Source organism: Gopherus evgoodei, chromosome 3, assembly GCF_007399415.2.
Source record: "Gopherus evgoodei ecotype Sinaloan lineage chromosome 3, rGopEvg1_v1.p, whole genome shotgun sequence".
Taxonomy (NCBI): Eukaryota; Metazoa; Chordata; order Testudines; family Testudinidae; genus Gopherus; species Gopherus evgoodei.
The window spans coordinates 22,828,931-22,851,357 of record NC_044324.1 but is presented as its reverse complement, the minus strand read 5'-3'; the positions used below and the strand labels follow the sequence as shown (position 1 = coordinate 22,851,357).

General features: G+C 41.9%; 1 protein-coding gene across 14 annotated transcripts in view; it reads left to right on the top strand.

Moving 5' to 3' along the window:
* SUPT3H (SPT3 homolog, SAGA and STAGA complex component) overlaps positions 1-22,427 on the top strand; it is a 520,171-nt gene that overhangs the window by 385,149 nt on the left and 112,595 nt on the right. For 12 of the 14 annotated variants that reach the window (XM_030555257.1, XM_030555249.1, XM_030555250.1 and 9 more), the window contains 3 exons: positions 5,737-5,844; positions 6,379-6,567; positions 8,612-8,722. In XM_030555257.1, the coding sequence (XP_030411117.1) occupies positions 5,737-5,844; positions 6,379-6,567; positions 8,612-8,722 (408 nt within the window). Of the gene's footprint in view, positions 1-5,736; positions 5,845-6,378; positions 6,568-8,611; positions 8,723-9,364; positions 9,422-20,196; positions 20,252-22,427 lie in introns of those variants that run through there. The other 2 variants (XM_030555258.1, XM_030555256.1) reach the window with 2 other exon arrangements.

Here is a 22,427-nt window from a genome sequence, read left to right as displayed (position 1 = left end):
TTTTGATGCCTCAGTTGAGAATTACCTGCCTTTATGGATGCCAACCACTTCTATTCTGTCCCTTGATTTGGGGACCTTCTCTTACTTTTTGCTCACAATTTGGACTCTCTCATGACACACAAGTGGGTTTTAGAAATCATCCACTATGATTACTCCATCAAATTTATCTCCCTTTCCTCCCACAAACTCCATTCCTGGTTCTTCTTCAAGGACCACTCTCACGAGGAGATTCTTTCCCAGGAGGCAGATTCTCTTCTTCAACAGTGGCCAATAGAACAAGTGCAATCTCAGTACAAAGGGAGAGGGTTCTATTCCCCATATTTTTTAGTCCCCAAAAGAGATGAGGGGTGGAGACCCATTCCAGATCTTTGACAACTGAACATCTTTATTCAAAAGTCAGAATTCAGGATGGCTACACTAGCATCAGTAATCCCCTTTGTACAGGAGGGAATGTGGTTCATGGCTCTCAATATAGAGGACACCTGGTTTCATATAGTGTCCTTCCCTTGTACTAGCAACAGCACCCAGAGTATTCACAAAGGTTTTTTTGTAGTGGCACCCCAAATTAGATGTAATGCTGCACAGCCTTCCCATTCTTGGTTGACTGGCACCTAACAGATCACTCCTACCATCAGGTCAGGTTAGCAACTTTGTTCCTTCTTCATCTTCTAGCAATACTGGTGTTTCTGCATGAACAAAGAAAAGTCCATTTTGACCCTCACAAGGACAATAAACATCGGAGTGACACTGGACTCCAATTTCAGAAGGATCTTTACTCCCTTCAGAAAGATTTTAATCAGTGAGCAATCTGATAGCACGTTACTTGCAAACAAAAAAAACTACAGTCAAAGTATGTCTTTCCCTACTAGGCCACGTGGTCTCATGTGCTTATGTGATACCATTCACCAGATTTTTTTGCGCTACCTATAGGCCTGTCTCTGGTCTCTCTACTTACCAGACAAGGACTACGTGAACACCAGTGTGACTGTTCCCACCAAGGTCATTGCCTTTCTCACATGAACCTGGAACAAGTGCAAGTGGGAGTCCCCTCCAACGCTGCCAGCCCCAGTGCCACCATCATAACAAATACATCCTTTCTGGGATGGGACACTCACCTGAATGACCACACTGTACAGGGCATTTACACCAAACTGCACATCAGCCTGCTGGAACTGAGACTGGTTCATCATGTATTCGCTCCATATCCAAATAATGTTGGATAGTATCATTGTGGGGTTGAGGAAGACCCCTGCCCCTCTTCCTGGAAGCAGTCAGGCATTGGAATGTTCAGAAACTGCATCACTATCCAAGCCACGGACCTACCAGGTATTTCTCTGCAGACCATGAATGGGAAATATACAGCTCTGAGAGATTCATTCAAGTGGAACACCTCAATGGGATCTCTTCATGTCCCAGACGAACAGGAAACTTCCCTTGTATTGCAGGTATGGGCCATGATTCCCAGGACAATACTTTCCTGTTATCATGGTCAGACCAACTCAGATATGCCTTTTGGCCCGTTTCTCTGCTACCGCAAGTCTTGAGAAAGATCTGTCATGACAGGGCCAGAGTCATTCTCGTAACATCCAACTAGTCCAGACACTTGGTTCCCTGAACTTCTGAGAATGTCAGCCTGTCCTCTGATCAGGAGCCATCCCTTGCCAGATCTTCTAACTCAGGAAGACTGCCAAATCACACACTCCCACACAGACCCTCTTCACCTCACAGACTGGTTTGTGGATGGGCTTCAGAACATACTCCTGTTCAGAAGCTGCCAAGCCATTCTTACTCAGAGTATTAAAGATTCAGCTAGGAGCTATCTATCTATCTAAATGGAGATGTTTCTACACCTGGGCACAGCGCAATCAGTTTTCCTCAGACTCTGTGGATATGCCAGTCATTTTAGATTATCTACTATCAGTGAAGAACTTGGGTCTTTTCCTTAGCTCATTGTTGGGTCCATCTTGCAGTGATCAGTGCAGTCCTTCCTCCAGTAGATGAGCATTCCATTTTTACTCACCCAACAGATTCCTGAAGGGCCTAGTCAGGACTTTTGTACCTGTACCCCTTCGAGAAAGACGCAGGAAGCTTGATAACAGCAAAGGTAAGATTTATTCCATTCACTTTTTCAAAGAGCTCACATTCTTTCTTTCCTCTTTCTTGTCTCTCTCCTCCTCCTGTGCATCCTGGAATTGTAGTTCCTGGACTCAAAGTTACAGGAACCACCTCAGAACAAACTTGCAAACACAAATTGAGGTAGCTATCTGCAACTAGATAGATACAACCAGGACATTTCCACCAGTTGTCAAGCCTACACCTCAATGGGATCTCAATCTCGTCCTGTCAGTACTCACCAGATCACTATTTTAACTTTTGGCCAGATCTTTATGTCCCACCTTTCCATGAAGGTCACATTTTTAGTTGCTATTACTTTGTCCAGAAGAATGAGCACAATGGGAGCACTCGTGACTGATCCACCATATGCCCTTTCCACGAGGAGAAGGTCTCTTCATCTTCATCCTAAATTGCTCCCTAAAGTAATTTCTGAAATCCATATCAACCAACCTATCCACTTTTCCATTCCTTCACAAAACCCAATGATTCCATGACAAGAAAAGATTTTGTTCCCTGGATGTCAGATGTGCCCTGGAATTCAACCTGTCAAGGACCAAACCAATCAGAAAATCACCAAGACTATTGCTCACTACAGCAGAAAGTTCACGAGGACAAGAAATATCTCCTCAGAAGATCAATAAATTGATTTTGGTTGCATCATCACATACTACAAATTAGCGCATTTCCCTCCTCCCAATGGGGTAAGGACACTCCATGAGAGCTACCCAGAGTCCCAGTCACATGTTCACAAAACATTACATATTATTAGTTCAGTCCTTTGCTGCAGATGCAGCTGTGGGGACTACAGTTCTTCAAGCAATCTTACTGTGACATCCTACCACCAACCTCTGGTCTGAACACTGCTTGTCAGTCAACCATGTATGGAATACATATAGGGACCAGCACATGAAGAAATGGAGTTTACTTACTTGTAACTGTACGTTCTTTGAGAGGTACCTATCCATATTCCACTATCTGCCCTCCATACACTCTGCTTCAGATCCTTCTGGATTCATGGTGAGAGTGGCAGCAGCCAGCACTGCCTCTTATGCTTTTGGTCTGGAGCATGAGGAGAGCAACTGTGTGTGTGCAGGCCAATGGACAGCTCTTGCTCATAATCTGTGGACTCAGTTGCATGGCGCACATGTGTATCCATGTGTCTGTAAGCTGGGGAATGGTCCCGCTATTGTGGGGAACTTTCCTGGCTTCTGCACTGCCCTGGTGAAGTGGGCTATAGAAAGGATCTGAGTCCTCACTCCCACTTTCTTTACCCAGAGGCCTCCCTGCCCTTGAGGATTCCCCTTGCACTCTCCTATCTGGCAGAGTCCTCGTAACCCCAACAAGGCTGGGCCCAGGATTCCTGGGGGGCTCAATTAATTTAAAAAAAGAGTAAGGAAAAATGGGAAAGGTTAAAGGAAAACACATCACCCCGCTCTGTGGCAGGGAAAATCACAAACAATGTCTCTGGACATCAGGGCAGTTCACAGTCTGTTCCTTGTAGGTCCTAGGCCTCCTTCTCAGGCTCTGGCTGTGCTGCAGGGATGCTGTGGGTTGGACATTTGCTCTGGCAGTGGCCACACTCTCTCAGGCTCTAGGTGGCAGGACCCTTCTTCCCAGCGTCGCTCCCACCCTGTCAGGGTCACAATCCCCCCCAAGTCTGGCCTGCAGAGCCTCTTGTTTGAGGCGTCTCCCTGTGCTGGGCCCACTGCCCAGGGTCCCCATCGCTCTTCCCAGGTGCTCACCACACCCGGCTCCGGACTGCTCCAGCCCCAGCTCCAGCTCCACACTGCCTCAGCGCTGCTGCTGCTCAGCCTTCAGCTCCCTGGGCTGCTTCTCTGGCTCCGGTTGCTACAGCTCTGCTCCCAGGGCAGGTCTGCTCTGCAGGCTGCTTCTGTGACTCTGCTCCCAGCTCTGACCTGCTTCTGGGCTGCTTGTCTGGCCCCTCTGGCTCTGGTTGCTGCAGCTCTGCTTCCAGCAGCTCAGCTTGGGCCCCTGCTCTCTCCTTAGCTTGGCCTCACTCTGTCTGACTCGGGCAATTCCAGCTCACACGGAGGACGGGACCCCCCTGGCCTCCTGACTCCCTGATTAGCCTGCCCGCCCTGTCAATCAGGCTGATCTGGATCATTGGCCTCTCCCCATTGTTCCTGGGGACTGTCAGTCTCAGGCTCCTGATTTCCCATCGACCCCTTCCCCTTTTAGTGCTGGGAGCTAGCCAACGAAAACACCCCCACTGAATGTTAGTAAGGGGGCAACAGTCCCCTTACATGTGGAATACAGATAGGGACCACACATCTCGAAGAGCTTCCTGTTACAGATAGGTCACTTCCAGTTCTTTAAGTTAAAGTAACTCATTGCAGTTCAAACTCTATTAAAGGGGCATTTATAGTTTCATAGAGTTTCAGGCCAGAAGAGGCCATTAGATCATCTAGTCTGGCCTCCTTTATAACACAAACCATTACATTTTATCCAGTTACCCCTATATTGAGCGCAATAACTTGGGATAGACCAAAGCATTTCACTTTTCAGAAGGCTAAACTATATTGTGTAGCACATGCAGAGAACAGGAGAGTTGAGGCCACTGCAATGTCAGGAAATTGATCTGGAGTGATATGCCTAATGATCTTAGTGGTGATCCATGCTTCATACTGCAGAGGGAGGTGAAAAAAAACCTCACGATCCCTGTCAATCTGACCTGAAGTAAAATTCCTTCCTAACTCCAGATCTGGTGATCAGTATGACCCTGAGCATGTGAACAAGACACACCAGCCAGGCATCTGAGAGAGAGGATTCTCTCTGCTACCTCAGAGCACTGGTCCACCCCATCTGGTGTCTCATCTCTAGCTCTGCTTCAGAGGAAGATGGAGGGGAAAAAACACAGAATACATCTGTCCAATTGTACTTAAAGGGGAAAAAATCCCTCCTGATTGCTGCAGACTGAGGTGCAAGCAGAGTTGGATAAACATCTGGGTGGTTTTGAGCATATGGGGAGAAATACAGAATTTCCTGTTTTTTCCATAGCACATGAAGGAACAAAATAAATAGGGAGATTCATACATTCACAGACTCCAAGGCCAGAAGGGACTGACACCTCACGCACACGGACTTCAGAATATCTCCTACAGGCTGATTAAAGCTTATGTTTTAGAAAGATATCTAATCTCGCTTTAGAGACTTCAATCAATGATGAATCCATCTTGTTCCAGCATTTAATTACTGCTCGGAAATTGCATCTTATTTCAAGGCTGAATTTGTCTAGTTAGGATTAGAATTAGGATCATTTGTGTCTACACATACAGTGTCTTCCTTCACTTTTGAGATGCAGTTCATAAAAAAAAACGAGGAGTACTTGTGGCACCTTAGAGACTAAGAAATGTATTTGGGTATAAGCATTTGTGGGCTAAAACCCACTTCAGCAGATGCATGGACTGATGAAGTGGATTTTTGCCCATGAAAGCTTATACCAATGAATTGTTAGTGTCTAAGGTGCCACAAGTACTCCTCGTTGTTTTTGCTGATACAAACTAACACGACTACCACTCTGAAACCTGTCACCAGTTCATAACAAGTTCATTCCATCTCAGTGAACCTGGTCTTTAATTATTGCTTTTGTTGCTCTTCTAGTTGGTGGACTTGGCTCTTTTGGTCAAACAGGATATGGCTCCCAAAGCAGGTGATCCATTCAGTCATGCAATATCTGCTACTTTTATACAGTATCCCAGTTCTGCTGAGGTAAATACTTGTTTTTATTTAATATTGTCAGTATAGCCATCATTTCATAAGAGTAGAAATAAATATAGGTAGGGTGGTACTTATTTTATTAGTGCATGCATTTTTTTTGGAATCATTGAGTTCCTTGTAGTCAGATACAAATATGGACAGCTGTTGATGTGCTGATTCTGGGATGGGCAAAATCACTGTATGTTTATAACTATTAAAAAAAAACTTTTAAATGTACATATTAAAGACTTGAAAATTGACAACAGCTTTACATTTTAAAATGAATTTTTTTTTCTACTTGTATAGAAATTCCCACTACCAGCCCTGAGCTAGTTCTTGTATGAGGACCTTTACTCCAGCATTAGAAATTAATATGCATACATATCGGCAATAGCAGATACAATAGTTGCTGTAATTACCTGGATCAGCAATCATAGTAACTTCCCAAATGTATTATACTTCCTGTTACAGTAAGTCCAGGAAACCAATGAAATTGTTCTTAAAAATTTCATTTTACAATAACTGCTTGACTTTTTGTTTTGATAGCCACATCTCTTAGGCCAGACCACAAATATGAAGAGTAATCTTGACTCCCCCGAAAACACACCACCTCCTACGCCCACTCCGCCAGCATCAGCAGGACCACAACACCTTGGGAAAACCCTGTCCGGAGCCCTGGGGAATGGGGGCATTGGACAAGACTCCACCAAAGTCAAACAAAGAAAAAGAAAAAAGGTTGGTGTGGATGAGGCTGTCGTAGACAGGCACTCAAAATATCTGCTGAAGATCTTGATCTTTTTCTTGGGCTTGAAATCTTGGTTTGGAAAACTGAATTGTAAAATATGGCACACAGTTTAAAGATCAGAATTGCTGAAAAGGCTTAAGACCTTCACTATCCTTATTTTTATCTCAGTAAGTTCAGCTTACATGCTTTGAATGAAATATGGGTATCTTTTATCTCACATTCAAGATATCCAATGTTTGTATTACCGTTCCTAGTTTTCACTGTAATCCCAGGTGTTCTAAGTGGGAGGGATGATCATATCAAAACCGAAGTGGGGGAAAACTGAATAAACGAAGAGGTTATATATCATTTGCTATATTTTTCAGATATTTTGGGAAATCTTGGGAAAAAATGTTACTATAACTCAAGGTCAAGAGTATGAATTGAAGCACTAGTGTTGCTTTCATGTATGTTATTTTCTTGCCAACAAATATGCACATTTCACTAGTAATTGTTACATTAACATTATCAAACAATAAACAAGGTATTTATATGCTTCTCATAGAATCATAAGAGGGATAGACACTCCCCATATAGCTCAGCTTTCCCTCACTAATAAATTAACTGTCAGCATTGGCTTTGTTACATACCATACCAGTGAGGAACTTATTGATGATCTGTAAGAATATTGGCTTAGGAGTTCTGAATGTTACTTTTCCCCCTTCCTTTTTACATTGGGTTGGTGAGGTTCATATGAGTGATTTGCACTGCAGTTCACAGGCACAAAATATTAACTAAGTATGCAATTTTAGGTACAATTTTGTTTAATATAAGCTCATAACCTTACTTCAATGTCATTTTAAAAAATGTGATATTTATAAACTACTGTACAATTTACTGAAACGACATATCCAGTTTTGACAGGAGTCTACTAGGCATAGCTAAGGTGTTGTGATAGACCAGCTGTTTAGCGAAGAATGCTATTCATACTACATCGAGGCCCAGACCAACACAAAGCTATGGGTTTCACATTCCCTTTATGAATGTCATTTAGAGAGGACTCACCAACACATTATGTAGCATGTGGTTTCCATTCATTGATACCAACTGGGATCTGTTGGTGGTCAGCACTTTTGAAAATCAGTCACTTTATTTACATACTTAGCTTTAGACATCCAAGTCTGAAAATTTTGGCCCATGGTATATGTTAATAGTATGTTTGTGTACATCCTGTATATGTGGTATCCATTATATATTGGTCATGCTTAATGGATTCACCAGTGGCATTCCCCTGATCTTATCACGTGGCAGTCACCTGGATGAAATCTGTGAATTTTTGCAAGCAGCTGTCTTGGGTAGCCAGAGAGACCTACACCAACATTACAGTTTACCTACTAAAATTACAATACAGCTTCTGTTCCTGCATAGCCAAGAAGACCTTTGTAGTATCCATGGACCAGCATGCATGAATCTGCTATTTCTTGCACAGGATCCTTAGTTCAAAAATCTATATAAATTCTGAAAATTTTCCAGTTTGAATCTATTAAAATATTTCTTTATCTTTGTGACTTTATAATTATATTACAGGTTTCATTTTCAAATTTAAATTTGACATCAGACAATTGTGATCTTGGTGTCTGCTTTGAAATACTTAGAAATACTTACCACAATTTTTTTGCTGCCCCTTAATATTATAAGGAAAGCTTGAAATGTTTCAGAAATAGCTTTCAGTGGTTATTGCAGCATGACTTACATGATCCTTTCATTTTAATTTGAGCATTTGCTACTCTTTTCCATTGCTGCATACATCAGCACCGGGTAAAAGATTTAAGAGCACAAACATATTGTTCTCTGAGTCTGTTAAACAGAGTTCATGTAAAAGTCCTCTTTGATTTCTTAATAGATTTTTAAGATGTAGTGTGTGGCAACAATAATGTGTATCCTCAGGAAAAAAAAATCAGTCCATTTTATAAAGGTTTATTTTCATATTTTATGCACTGCGGGTCTGTTGTGTGTTTTTGATTTAGCAACAATTTATGTGTTTTTCTGTTGCAGAGCACTGCAGCTTGTGGTATAGAGGCTCAAAGCGATGCCATCCAGCCCTGCCACATCAGAGAGGCCATTCGGCGCTACAGCCACAAGATTGGCCCCCTTTCCCCATTCACAGTACGTAATAACAGAGTTATAAAAAGTTATATTTATAATCTTAAAGAACTTTGATTTTCAAGTGGTCAAATGAAGAAGCCTTGAAATTGTTGAGAGCAATTTGTGGTGACTGTAATTTTCTTTACAAAAGTGGCATAATTCTCTTGGGAAATAAAACTTAGTAATTTCTGTCTCTTTTTGGAAGGACAAAAAAGTTTTTTATTTTAAATATTATTTTCTTTCAATTATAAATTATGCTTTTTGTTAGCACTCAAATTTTCTGTTTTTGCAAAATTTAGGTTTACTGTTATTTTAAATTATAGGTATTGCAATATGTTGAGGAGCATTTTGTATTCTAAAATTAGTTACATGTCAGATACTGCTCCTATTGGAAGTTCAAATCTCAAGTGATACATTTAGGGTTGGAGAAAAAACAGATTGGTTTCTTTAAACAATTTTGAGCCTCCACTGAAATGTAATAGAATTGAGCTTCCAGTAAAATGTTGATAGATTGTGAGGTTTTCCCATCAGATTTTCTACACAAATTGAAAATCCATTATTCAAAGCAGCCCCAAATATTTATTTATTTAAATATTACTATTATTTATTTACATTTATTATTTTTAATTAAATTTAAATTAATATTATTTATTTAAATTTCAGCTGAGTAAACTTCAAAGCTGCCAGGTGTGTCAGATATCATAAATAAGGAGCATCTCCTTACGACTGGCTACTGTGTGTGGCCTATATCTCTGCTTGCTTCATAATGTCTCACAATTTAGAAGCGAGTGCATCTCACATAAACGTCTGAGTCAGTACAACTCAGAAGTAATGCTGTGTTCAGATCTGAATACCTAATATCCAGAAAGAAGTTGACGACTTCAAGGGATCTGAGAAAAGAATATTCAAAATGATAATGGGGTTAGAGGAAATTGCTTATAAGGAAAAATTAAAACAAATAGAAAGGATAACCACATGCAATATGCTTCTACATAAGAGAGCCATCTACAAGTATCTGAAAATTGCCAGCGTCAAGGAAGGAGGTTTGTTTTGGGGATCCCAAGAAATTATAACTAGGAGTAATGGGATAAAATTAAGAAAAGTAAGATAAATTATTATTTTCATAATGCCAGAGGTGTGCCTGGTGCTTTTATATGTAGGCCTATGTGGTATTACATATATATTTTATTCATGATAGCTGTAGATACATTTTTAATGAATCTCTGTATATAATCTCAACTGTATCATTTGCCACCCACAACTATTAGTTTAATATTATGTAACAATTTAGCACAGAAGTTACATTCCAGAGTGGTGCACTTTCTTTAATAATAGGTTAGGTGATATTCAGCTATATAGCCCCTGGAAACAGAGTATGTAATGAAGTACATTGTAAAGAAGGAAAAGGCAGCTTGCACCCAATTATAGTGAAGCAACTTTGTTTTTCCAAAAAGCAACTAATTTATAGGTAGAGGTTTGAAATTCAGGAGTAGACTATCTGTGTCACCAGGCAGGATGTTGTTCTGTACCCACAGGGCAGAGTGGGCATGCAGAATACTATGTGAATAATGTGATTTTTTTTTAAATAGCCTAATATCTCATGAATAACCAAAGCTGTGCATCACTGGCCATCATATATTCTTGGTATTAGCTTCTATGGCTGGTGCTTGATGAGATAAAAGGCCACTGGTCCCTCCAAACAGGCCAAGAAACAGGGAATCTTAGGCCATCTACTAGATAGATTAGGTTGCTGTAGAGCAGATCCTACATTTACCCTTATAATGATAAAGATGAGGAAGATCTTGTGTCAAAGGTATTAGAGTACATGTATTTTAAACCAATCTATCTTTATTCTGCTTCAAGAATGTTCCCTCTTGGGATATGTGTACGTATTTGGACCACTCACCCTTCTCCAGTCACACACAGTTCCAACGGTATAAAAGGGGGAGTTTCCCAAACTGCCCTTCATTTCCTTTATGCTGCAAAAGTACAGTGATCACAAAAGGCATGTGATGTTTCCCTTATCATTCCTGTTCTTTTTCTCCCCTATATAAGTATTGTATAGAGTCCGTAGCCATGTTGTGCCTGAGCCATTGCAGCCACTGTCTGGGACACAGCTCTCTGGGGTGATTCCTTGCTCCCTAGCTGGAGATAAAAGAGTAAGGAGAGGAAGCCCATCCAAGTCAACATACACACCAAGACTACCTTCTGTGAACAGCTCCTCAGGGTTGAGAGAGGTTGGCTCTGGTGATGCCTTGGTGTCGGTCTCTCTTTTTTTCCCTGCCTCATTCATCACAGAAATTGGAAAGTGTGTAGAAAATGTGTCAGGAGGCTGCAGTAAGAATGATCAGGACTTCATGGATAAGGCAATACACAGGGAATCAAGAGAATGAGATTTTATCCCAGACTCTGTCACAGATTTCCTGTGTGGCATTAACCAAGTCGCTTAGATCAAAATGATCTGAGTACGGCACTAATTGTGCCCAAAAATGAGGAAAGCACCCAAGTTTTGAGCATCCCAGCCCTGAGTTTCAAAAGTGCTACTTTAACATTGGCAGATTGTTGTCAGTAGATGCTGCAGGTAGGTGTTCAGTGCCTCTGAAAAATTAGACTTTAGCTGTCCCAAGTTCAGCACCCAACATTGGAAATTTTGGCTAGTATCTTTTGTCTCAGTTCATCAAGTCTCTTGTGGGCTGTAATATTTTGGTCTAATTTTGGTTGTTGGGTCTAGTGTAGGGATGCTGGGTATGTTGGTGGCCTGTGATATACAGGAGACTAGATGATCTGGTGGTTCCTTCTGGCCTTAAACTCTGACTCTATGGCCTGGTCTACACTGGGGGTGGGGGTGTCAATCTAAATTACGAAACTTCAGCTGCGTGAATAACGTAGCTGAAGTCGACATACTTAGATCTACTCACCACGGTGTCTTCACTGTAGTGAGTCGACAGCTGATGCTCCCCCATCGACTCTGCCTGTGCCTCTCACTCCGGTGGAGTACCGGAATCGACGGAAGGGCACGCGGAGGTCAATTTATCGCGTCTAGACTAGATGCGATAAATTGACCCCCACTGGATCAATCGCTGCCTGTTGATCCTGTGGGTAATGTAGACAAGCTCTATGACCTATCTGCTTATGGGGATAAATATAGTCCTCTGCGTCACAGAGGTGTTGAGAATATAAATCCATTAGTGTCTGTGAGAGGCTCAGATACTGTGCTGATGAACCCAACAGAAAATCCCTTGAGAAAATTAAAACCAATTCTGTTGTTGGTGCAGCATTTGCATGGTGTGCAGTAAATAAGACTTGAGGCTGTACATTGAATGATGTGGATAAAAAGAAATATCGGACAGCTGCCTGAGTCTGGGCCAGATTTTGGGATCTTACTCCTTGAGCAGTGCCACTGATTTCAATGAGACCGCTTGAGGAGCGGCTTGCTACCAAGAATGAGAAATGGTATCGCAATCTAGCCCTCACTGAGTGCCATCTGTCTGGTACACTGCATGACCAGCAAACTTGTGGAAAAGACAGAAAGTGATGTAATTAAAGATTGTATTGTAAGGCATATACTCTAGGGGGCAAATTAAGGTTGCATAGGCAATCTTAATTCTGGTGATGCCTAACTTTTGAGTGCTGGGCTTTGCAACTTTAACAATATTCTTTTAACAACTTTAAAAAAAATAAAAATGGAATATAGATATAGAATAAATTAATTAAATAACAGGATTAAATTAAAACCATTTTTTTAGCAACCTGGAATTCTGCGTTGTAGTTGTTGTTTTGTATTAGTGCAGTATGCAGAGGCACTATCAGGACCTCATTATGCTCAGCGTTGTACAAATGCATTCGAAGACTTGGGGTGAAATCCTGGCCCCTCCTGAAGGCCATTGACGCCATGAAGCCAGGATTTTAGCCATGGTCTCTCTCCACAAAAAGTTAGCCTAAAATACAAGTGATATACAAAGAGCTGGGTTAGACAGACACAATGAAGTTATAAATAAGTTTATCAATACATTTGTTTACCTGCAGGTCAACTCCTCTTTAAGCTGCTCCCCAGTCTTCCACAAGTATTTTGTTTTGTAATTAATAGGCCCTCTCACATAGTTTGCTGTGAGCCGGAAGGGGAAGGATTTTCTCTGCGTCCTGCCATTTCCCACCAGTTTCCCTGGTGGCAACTTGCCATTCATGCTACCAAACCCGCAGTAAATCAAGGAAAAGAGCCAGCACTGAGCAGTGGAAGAATTGCTGATCTTTACCACCAGTTATATACCAGCTCAGTTCAGTCAAGTAGAAGGGTTAGAATATAGTATATTTAGAAACATAATTCTCCACTCTGATACATCAGCCAAAAACGATGTGACACCATTGAAGCCAACATACTGTTGGACTTTGTTTGTAAACAGGGGCAGGGTGATTAAGATAATAAGAGGCTTGTCATTAAATTAAGGATTGTTAATGATCCTGAGAACAGTCCCAGGCACTCTAGTTAAAAGATAGGAAACAAAGAGTAGGAATAAATGGTCCATTCTCAGAATGGAGTGAAGTAAATAATGGTGTCCCCCAAGGGCTTGTACTGGGACCAGTGCTGTTCAACCTATTCATAAATGATCTGCAAAAAGGGGTAAACAGTGAGGTTGCAAAGTTACAAAAGTACTCAAGATAGTTAAATCCAAAACAGATTGCAAAGAGTTACAAAGGGATCTCACAAAACTGGGAGACTTGGCAATAAAATGGCAGATGAAATTCAATGTTAAATGCAAAGTAATGCACATGGCAAAATATAATCCCAACTATAAATACAAAATGATGGTGCCTAAATTAGCTGTTACCCATCAAGAAAGAGATCTTGGTCCTTTGCAGTACTCTGGAAGCACTACATTTCCAGAGTACTGCAAATTTATAAGAATCCTTCTCTTTGTGCCTATATCATCCTGAACTCATTCTCCAGCTTCAGAAAACTTAAAAAATTATCTCCAGTTATCAATGAGACAGACACAACTGAATAATGTAGCTGTCCTTAACATGCATCAAAACAATACCAGGGAACTAAAAGTAAATAAGATTGCTGACAGTTTCGTCCAGAAAACTACAGTGAAACATGATGTCTTTAAACTGGGACATTAGTGAAGTTTACTATGCAGCAAGGGAGATTTAGATTAGATATTAAGAAAAGCTTTCTAACTATAAGAATAGTTGATCCCTGGAATATGCTTTCAAGAGGTATTGTGGAAACCCAGTCATTGGAGTTTTTTTGAGAACAGGCTAGACAAACGGATGGTCTAGATATATTTTGTCCTGCTCAGCACAGGGGGCTGGACTAGATGACCTCTTGACATCTCTTTCAGCTCTATCTTGCTATGAGTGTGCGATGGCCAAGATCTCTCTCGAGTGCTCTTGATGGAAGAAACTCTTCTTCCAAAGTGATGGCATCTGCCAAGAATGAGGAGAGCATCCTGGTTGCAAAACTCAGTTATAGCTGCGGACAGTTTTTCAAACTATTGAAGACCTTCCTTTTGATGGTCTCTCCCTATTTCTGAAAAAGTGGGTAAAGCCTTACGCTCATTTAAGGAATCTCAAGCAACTCTTGGCTCCTTACAAGTGTATACCACAGCTCCCAGGAGACATGAATATAGGCTTCAACAACAGCAATGGCAGTATTATAGGCAGCTGTTTTACCCATCAAGGCAGACAGTTTTCAAAGCAGAGCAATAGGTCTCAGTGTACGAGATCATCTAATTCCAGTGCTATGCCAACAGCTCTACCTCAGTCAGCTATGGGCAAGCAGATACATAGATTCATAAATTCTAATGTGTAAGGGACCATAGTGATTATCTAGTCTGGCTTCCTGTCTAACACAGACCCATAGAACTTCCCAACAATACTTCCTAAAGCATATCTTTTAGAGAAAATCCAATCTCAATTTAAGATGGAGAATCCACCATGCCTCTTGGTAAATTGTTCCAATGATTAATAAAAGTGTCCTCATTTCCAGTCTAAATTTGTCTAGCTTCAGCTTCCAGCCATTGGATCATAGACTCAAGGACTGGAAGGGACCTTGAGAGGTCATCGAGTCCAGTCCTCTGCCCTCATGGCAGGACCAAATACTGTCTAGACCATCCCTAATAGACATTTATCTAACCTACTCTTAAATATCTCCAGAGATGGAGATTCCACAACTTCCCTAGGCAATCTATTCCAGTGTTTAACTATCCTGACAGTTAGGAACTTTTTCCTAATGTCCAACCTAAATCTCCCTTGCTGCAGTTTAAGCCCATTGCTTCTTGTTCTATCATTGGAGGCTAAGGTGAACAAGTTTTCTCCCTCCTCCTGATGACACCCTTTTAGATACCTGAAAACTGCTATCATGTCCCCTCTCAGTCTTCTCTTTTCTAAACTAAACAAACCCAATTCCTTCAGCCTTCCTTCATAGGTCATGTTCTCAAGACCTTTACTCATTCTTGTTGCTCTTCTCTGGACCCTCTCCAGTTTCTCACATCTTTCTTGAAATGCGGTGCCCAGAACTGGACACAATACTCCAGTTGAGGCCTAACCAGCGCAGAGTAAAGCGGAAGAATGACTTCTCGTGTCTTGTTTACAACACACCTGTTAATGCATCCCAGAATCACATTGCTTTTTTTGCAACAGTATCACACTGTTGACTCATATTAAGCTTGTGGTCCACTATGACCCCTAGATCTCTTTCTGCCATACTCCTTCCTAGACAGTCTCCTCCCATTCTGTATGTGTGAAACTGATTGTTCCCTCCTAAGTGGATAAACTTTGCATTTATCTTTATTGAACTTCATCCTGTTTACCTCAGACCATTTCTCCAATTTGTCCAGATCATTTTGAATTTTGACCCTGTCCTCCAAAGCAGTTGCAATCCCTCCCAGTTTGGTATCGTCCGCAAACTTAATAAGCATACTTTCTATGCCAACATCTAAATCGTTGATGAAGATATTGAACAGAGCCGGTCCCAAAACAGACCCCTGCGGAACCCCACTTGTTATACCTTTCCAGCAGGATTGGGAGCCATTAACAACTACTCTCTGAGTACGGTTATCCAGCCAGTTATGCACCCACCTTATAGTAGCCCCATCTAATTGTACTTCCTAGTTTATCTATAAGAACTATCATGCGAGACCGTATCAAATGCCTTACTAAAGTCTAGGTATATCACATCCACCGCTTCTCCCTTATCCACAAGGCTCGTTATCCTATCAAGAATGCTATCAGATTAGTTTGACACGATTTGTTCTTTACAAATCCATGCTGGCTATTCCCTATCACCTTACCACCTTCCAAGTGTTTGCAGATGATTTCTTTAATTATCTGCTTCATTATCTTCCCTGGCACAGAAGTTAAACTAACTGGTCTGTAGTTTCCTGGGTTGTTTTTATTTCCCTTTTTATAGATGGGCACTATATTTGCCCCCTTCCAGTCTTCTGGAATCTCCCCCGTCTCCCATGATTTCCCAAAGATAATAGCTAGAGGCTCAGATACCTCCTCTATTAACTCTTTGAGTATTCTAGGATGCATTTCATCAGGCCCTAGTGACTTGCAGGCATCTAACTTTTCTAAGTGATTTTTTACTTGCTCTTTTTTAATTTTATCTTCTAAACCTACCCTCTTCCCGTAAGCATTCACTATATTAGACATTCCTTCAGACTTCTCAGTGAAGACTGAAACAAAGAAGTCATTAAGCATCTCTTCCATTTCCAAGTCTCCTGTTACTGTTTCCCCCTCCTCACTGAGCAGTGGGCCTACCCTGTCCTTGGTCTTCCTCTTGCTTCTAATGTATTGATAAAAAGTCTTCTTGTTTCCCTTTATTCCCATAGCTAGTTTGAGCTCATTTTGTGCCTTTGCCTTTCTAATCTTGCCTCTGCATTCCTGTGTTATTTGCCTATATTCATCCTTTGTAATCTGACCTAGTTTCCATTTTTTATATGACGCCTTTTTATTTTGTAGGTCACGCAAGATCTCGTGGTTAAGCCAAGGTGGTCTTTTGCCACATTTTCTATCTTTCCTAACCATCGGAATAGCTTGCTTTTGGGCCCTTAATAGCGTCCCTTTGAAAAACTGCCAATTCTCCTCAGTTGTTTTTCCCCTCAGTCTTGATTCCCATGGGACCTTACCTATCAGCTCTCTGAGCTTACCAAAATCCGCCTTCCTGAAATCCATTGTCTCTATTTTGCTGTACTCCCTTCTACCCTTCCTTAGAATTTCAAACTCTATTATTTCATGATCACTTTCACCCAAGCTTCCTTCTGCTTTCAAATTCTCAACGAGTTCTTCCCTATTTGTTAAAATCAAGTCTAGAACAGCTTTCCCCCTAGTAGCTTTTTCAACCTTCTGAAATAAAAAGTTGTCTGCAATGCAGTCCAGGAACTTATTGGATAGTCTGTGCCTCGCAGTGTTATTTTCCCAACATATATCTGGATAGTTGAAGTCCCCCATCACCACCAAATCTTGGGCTTTGGATGATTTTGTTAGTTGTTTGAAAAAAGCCTCATCCACCTCTTCCACCTGATTAGGTGGCCTGTAGTAGACTCCCAGCACGACATCACCCGTGCTTTTTTACTCCTTTTAGCCTAACCCAGAGACTCTCAACACTCCCATCTCCTATGTCCATCTCTACCTCAGTCCAAGTGTGTACATTTTTAATATATAAGGCAACACCTCCTCCCTTTTTCCCCTGTCTATCCTTCCTGAGCAAACTATACCCATCCACACCAACATTCCAGTCGTGTGTATTATCCCACCAAGTTTCAGTAATGCCAACAGTGTCATAGTTGTATTTATTTATTAGCACTTCCAGTTCTTCCTGCTTATACCCATACTTCTTGCATTTGTATATAGGCATCTAAGATACTGGTTTGATCTTGCCTCCCAGCTTTGCCTGACCCTCCTTTCTCTCTGCCATTATAGCCCGTGCTCCCTCCTGTTTCCAACCCATCTCCCAGGTCTTGTTCCCCACTTACCTGTGGGCTTTGCTCACCTTCCCCGTCTAACCTAGTTTAAAGCCCTCCTTACTAGGTTAGCCAGTCTGTGCGCAAATAAGGCCTTTCCCCTCCTCGAAAGGTGAACACCATCTGTGCCTAGCAGTCCTTCCTCGAATAGCATCCGTGGTCGAGGAAGCCAAAGCCCTCCTAGGCACACCATCTTCGCAGCCAGGCATTCACCTCCACTATGCATCTGTCTCTGCCCGGGCCCCTACCTTCGACAAGAAGAATCGAAGAGAATACCACCTGCGCTCCAGACTCCTTAACCCGTACTCCCAGAGCCCTGTAGTCACTCTTGATCTGCTCAGTGTCACACCTCGCAGTATCATTTGTGCCCACATGGATGAGTAGCATGGGGTAGTAGTCAGAAGGCCAGATAATCTTCGACAATGCCTCTGTAACATCTCGGATACGGGCCCCTGGCAGGCAGCATACCTCCCGGGATGAACGGTCAGGGCGACAGATGGGTGTCTCGTCCCCCTCAGCAGAGAGTCTCCAATCACCACTACCCTACGTTCTTATTATCAGTGGTGGCAGCAGACCTCCCAGCCTTAGGGGTACGAGGCTTTGCCTCCTTCACTGTTGGGGGTGATACCTTCTCTCCTGTATCAAGAAGAGCATAACGGTTATCTATTACCACAGCAGGAGGGTTTGCAGCAGGGGTGGAGCACTGCCTGCTGCCAGAAGTAACCAGCTGGCTGTGCCCACCCTGAGCCATCTCCTCCTCCACTGGTGTGTCAGATACACCCTGAGCCATCTCCTCCTCCACTGATGTGTCAGTAGTCCTGTGATCTGGGACAGCTACGTCAGCTGTCTCCACATGGATACTGTCCAGGAATTGCTCATGATAAGGATGTTCCTCAGCCTAGCCACCTCCTCCTGTAGCTTTCCCACCTGCTGCCTGAGAGATTCCACCAGTAGGGCACCTTTCACATTGGATACCACCCCCAGCCTGGATATCAATAAGTGGAAAATTGGCAAATTACAGGTCTTGGCAAGCCCACACCAGAATCTGGGTAAAAGCATCCGTGCTTTGGTGCTCTGTCTGCTACAGGCGCAGGTGGAGGAGACAGAAGCAGTGCTGGCACAGGTTTGCGGGTCCTCCTCACCCATTGCAAGCCTCCTCTCTCAAATTCCCATCTGCAGCTCCCGGTCCGCTTGCTCTGCTTTAAACAGAAAGATTAGGATGGGCTTGGTTTATAGGTTCAGAGGACCAATGGGTCACAGATGAGACCGACAAGGACCCCCACTCCCTCATCCTCCCTTCCAAACTCCCTTGCGAAACTCCCTGTTAGCAGCTCCTGTCACTAAGCTCCGGTCCTCGATTGTGCGAAGCTTATACAGCCTGGCCTGAGTGAATGCCCCCCCACTGTTAAGGCTCAGCAAATTACCAGAGCTTCTAGCTTCTAGCTTCCTTGGAGCTCCGCCTCCAACTGCCAGCTACAGCACACGTCCTCAAACAAACCAAACAGACTGACAAACAAGCTCAGCAACAGCAAGTAACCACCAACAACCATATATTCTCTGCTATATTGAAGAGCCATTATTAAATGATTTGGTCCAGATAGGGTTTATATAACCATATAATGTGATCCCTTAACCTCTCTATTCTAGAAAGTTTTCCTGTTTATGCATCCCAGGATTGCATTAGGCCTTTTGGCCAAAGCATCACACTAGGAGCTCATGTCGCTGAATTTGCCAAAACTCCCAAATCATCTGCAGAGTCATTGCTTCCCAGTTAGAGTATTCTATCCTGTAAGCATGGCCATATCTTTGTTCCTGGCTCTAAGTTTATTTAGCTGTATTAAAAGCTATTGTTTATTTGCACCTGCTTTACTAAACAATCCAGATTGCTTTGAAACAGGGACTAGGACCAGGGAGCTCTCTAGTTCACAGCAGATGGGGGCGGGGAACGCTAAGTACTATGGCTCTGTGCCTCTGTCCTCTGGCTAATGAGGAAGTGGGAGGCCAGAGCCACTTGGCCTCTGCAGCCCTTGGGAAAGCTTTTGTCAATTTCACTAGGCAAAAGTGAAATTGACTAGAGCTCTCCAGCATTGGGGCACAGCTAGGGTGATACCGGTTTGTGGAAAAGGGCATCTTTGTTGTAACATCGTTCTGACCCCTACACTAGTCCTGACTGCTATCCCTTGCCTAGTAGTATGTAACTTTGAATCACAAAAGCTGACTGTGATATTTGATTCTACTTCTGTTTAAAAGAAAACTGAGCAAACATAGGAAACTAAACTTATTTTGTCAAGCAATGTAAGTTCCAATGGGAATATGCTTTCCAGCATGGCTATATTTGTTAAGCATTATAACAATGTACTTGGCACTACCATCATGAGATTTATTAATATGGAAATATTCTCTGTCATCTGATCTTTTCTCCTTTTTATTTCATCATTTTTCCCATCTCCTTCATCTGATGATTGTGATGTGTGCTGTTAATAAGGCAGTTTTGGAGAAAGAGTGACTTGTGTAATTATTCTCTTGCAGTATTGATAGATGTGGTTTGGACCTGAAGAGGACTTTAAAAGTTCATAATCTTATGGTAACAGAGTGCTAACATTAAAGTAGTGAAAATGATCCGTTTGCATTTATTCTAACCTTAATAGTTATGTCAAAATGACTAATATAATTAGAGCATTTTGGTTTTTGCCTCAGAGCATAAGCCATAATGGAAAGCCGGCAAGTGTATGCTAGATTCTTCTGCACTCTATCATGTCTAAGATAGTCTAGACATATATTTTATCCATGTATTCTGTATTGACAGCTTATGGGTGGTGCCCTCTATTACCTAGTTTAAAGCATGATCCCGACTCTCAACCAGCAACGATGTAAATGACTGATTTAAAACATAGTGCCATATAATTTTGCAAGACAGGAATGGGAAATATGTAACTCTTCATCATGTGGGATGATGTAATTCCATATATTGTAATTGAATCCATTTTTTCTGTGCCACATGCAAATTAGCTAAAACAGTAAGACATTTCTTCATTATTTCGTTTTTGGGCTAAATCCTACTTCCTTATTCAGGCAAAAATCAATGGGAGTTTTGCCAGAGTAGGATTAACAGAATTTCTTACACTGAGATGTGAATTTATATTTGAGCAGAAAATTAAGGTAATGCTGTTATGAACTATTAAATGAAATGACACTTTTTCCACATTTTTTACTGAACATGTTTAAGGGCTGGAAAGAGAGAAAAAGCTTGAATCCCAACTTCTTAAACTCCTGTTCAGTCCAACTCAGGGCTCGAATTAGAACGAGTTTGGTGGTTACAGGCCACAACTCACATAGTTAGGTCACTTATTCATTCATTTGATGAGAAACTCTAAATCATAGCTACGGTAAAGAGTGCGTGCCCTAAATAATAATAATGTCTTACCTTTTGGGTTAAATCAGAAATCACTGGAAGGTCTTTTTGAAAGAGAGCAAACTGCATTAGTTAGTAGTCTGTTCGGTGTATGCTTCACCATAAGGCCTGATTATAGACTAGCTTATATTTTACACCAGGGTAATACCACTGATTCAGTGTCATTTTTCCTGATTTATTTGAGTGAAAGTGAGATCAGCTTTAGTCCAGTGTCTTCGTAGATATGAAAATGAATCCAGAAACTGTAGTAAATATGGTGTTTATGTTAATTTGAAGAATCTGCAGGCATTTCGCAAACACTAATTAATTAAGCCTTATAACATCCATATAAACTCTTCATTATTGTAAGGTACAAAACTGTCAATGATTGGTTAATATAGAGTCTTCAGCTTTGGTGTCCATTGTAATGAGCCCTTGACATATAATTTGTTTTTCAAAGGAGCTGCATTCAAAGAATATTGCAAAACTAGAGTTGATAATTTATAGACTAGAATATCCAAATATGACCAGAAATAATGCATTCAAATGATAACTATTTAAAACCAGAAACTGTCTAGGGCATTTTGTGCATTACTTAAGTTTAGCATTTCAGTTTGGAGTGCAGATCCCAATGGTGAGCCATTCTAATATAATCTGATATGGCCATTAATTTAGCCAGTGTTAAATGTTTCCAATGTGACCTTAAAAACTGAGTTTCTGTCTGCTGTCCATAAGAGTATGGATTTCCCCCTTGTCTTTGGCCAAAGTTTCCCTTTATCTCCCTCCTCCCTGCAATCTGTTACACAGAATGTGCTGCAGCACTGTGCTGCTATTCCAGCACTTGAGTGATGCTGCATGCATGTTGTTCATGAAGCACTTTGGGAAAGTTTAGGATGACAAAACCCTAGGTTCTTCCATCTGTTTATTGCACTTGCATGTGTCTCATTTTAATTAGATGTTTAGAACGTCGGAGAGCTTTATTTGTACTTCATGTAATGGGATGGGGCCCTGATGTTGATTGGAGCCTTTAGGTGCTACCTTAATAAACAGAATGGGTTGGTAAATGTTCATTGTTTAATGATGCCCATGGAATAGCAGAGTTATGTCTAAGGCTAAGATTTTGTTACGGTTATTTTTAGTGAAAGTCAGGGACAGGTCATGGGCAATAACCAAAAATTCACAGAAGCCTGTGTTCTGTTCCTGACTTTAACTCACTGGGAATGGAGGGAGGGACCAGCACCCAGGGCTGCTGGGGCTCTGTGGTCTCCCCTGCCGCCACTGCCAGCTGGGAGCTCCAGAGTCCCCACTGTGCCTACGGTGGCTCAGAGTTCCAGGGTTGCCCCTGCGCCCACAGCGGCTCGGAGCTGCA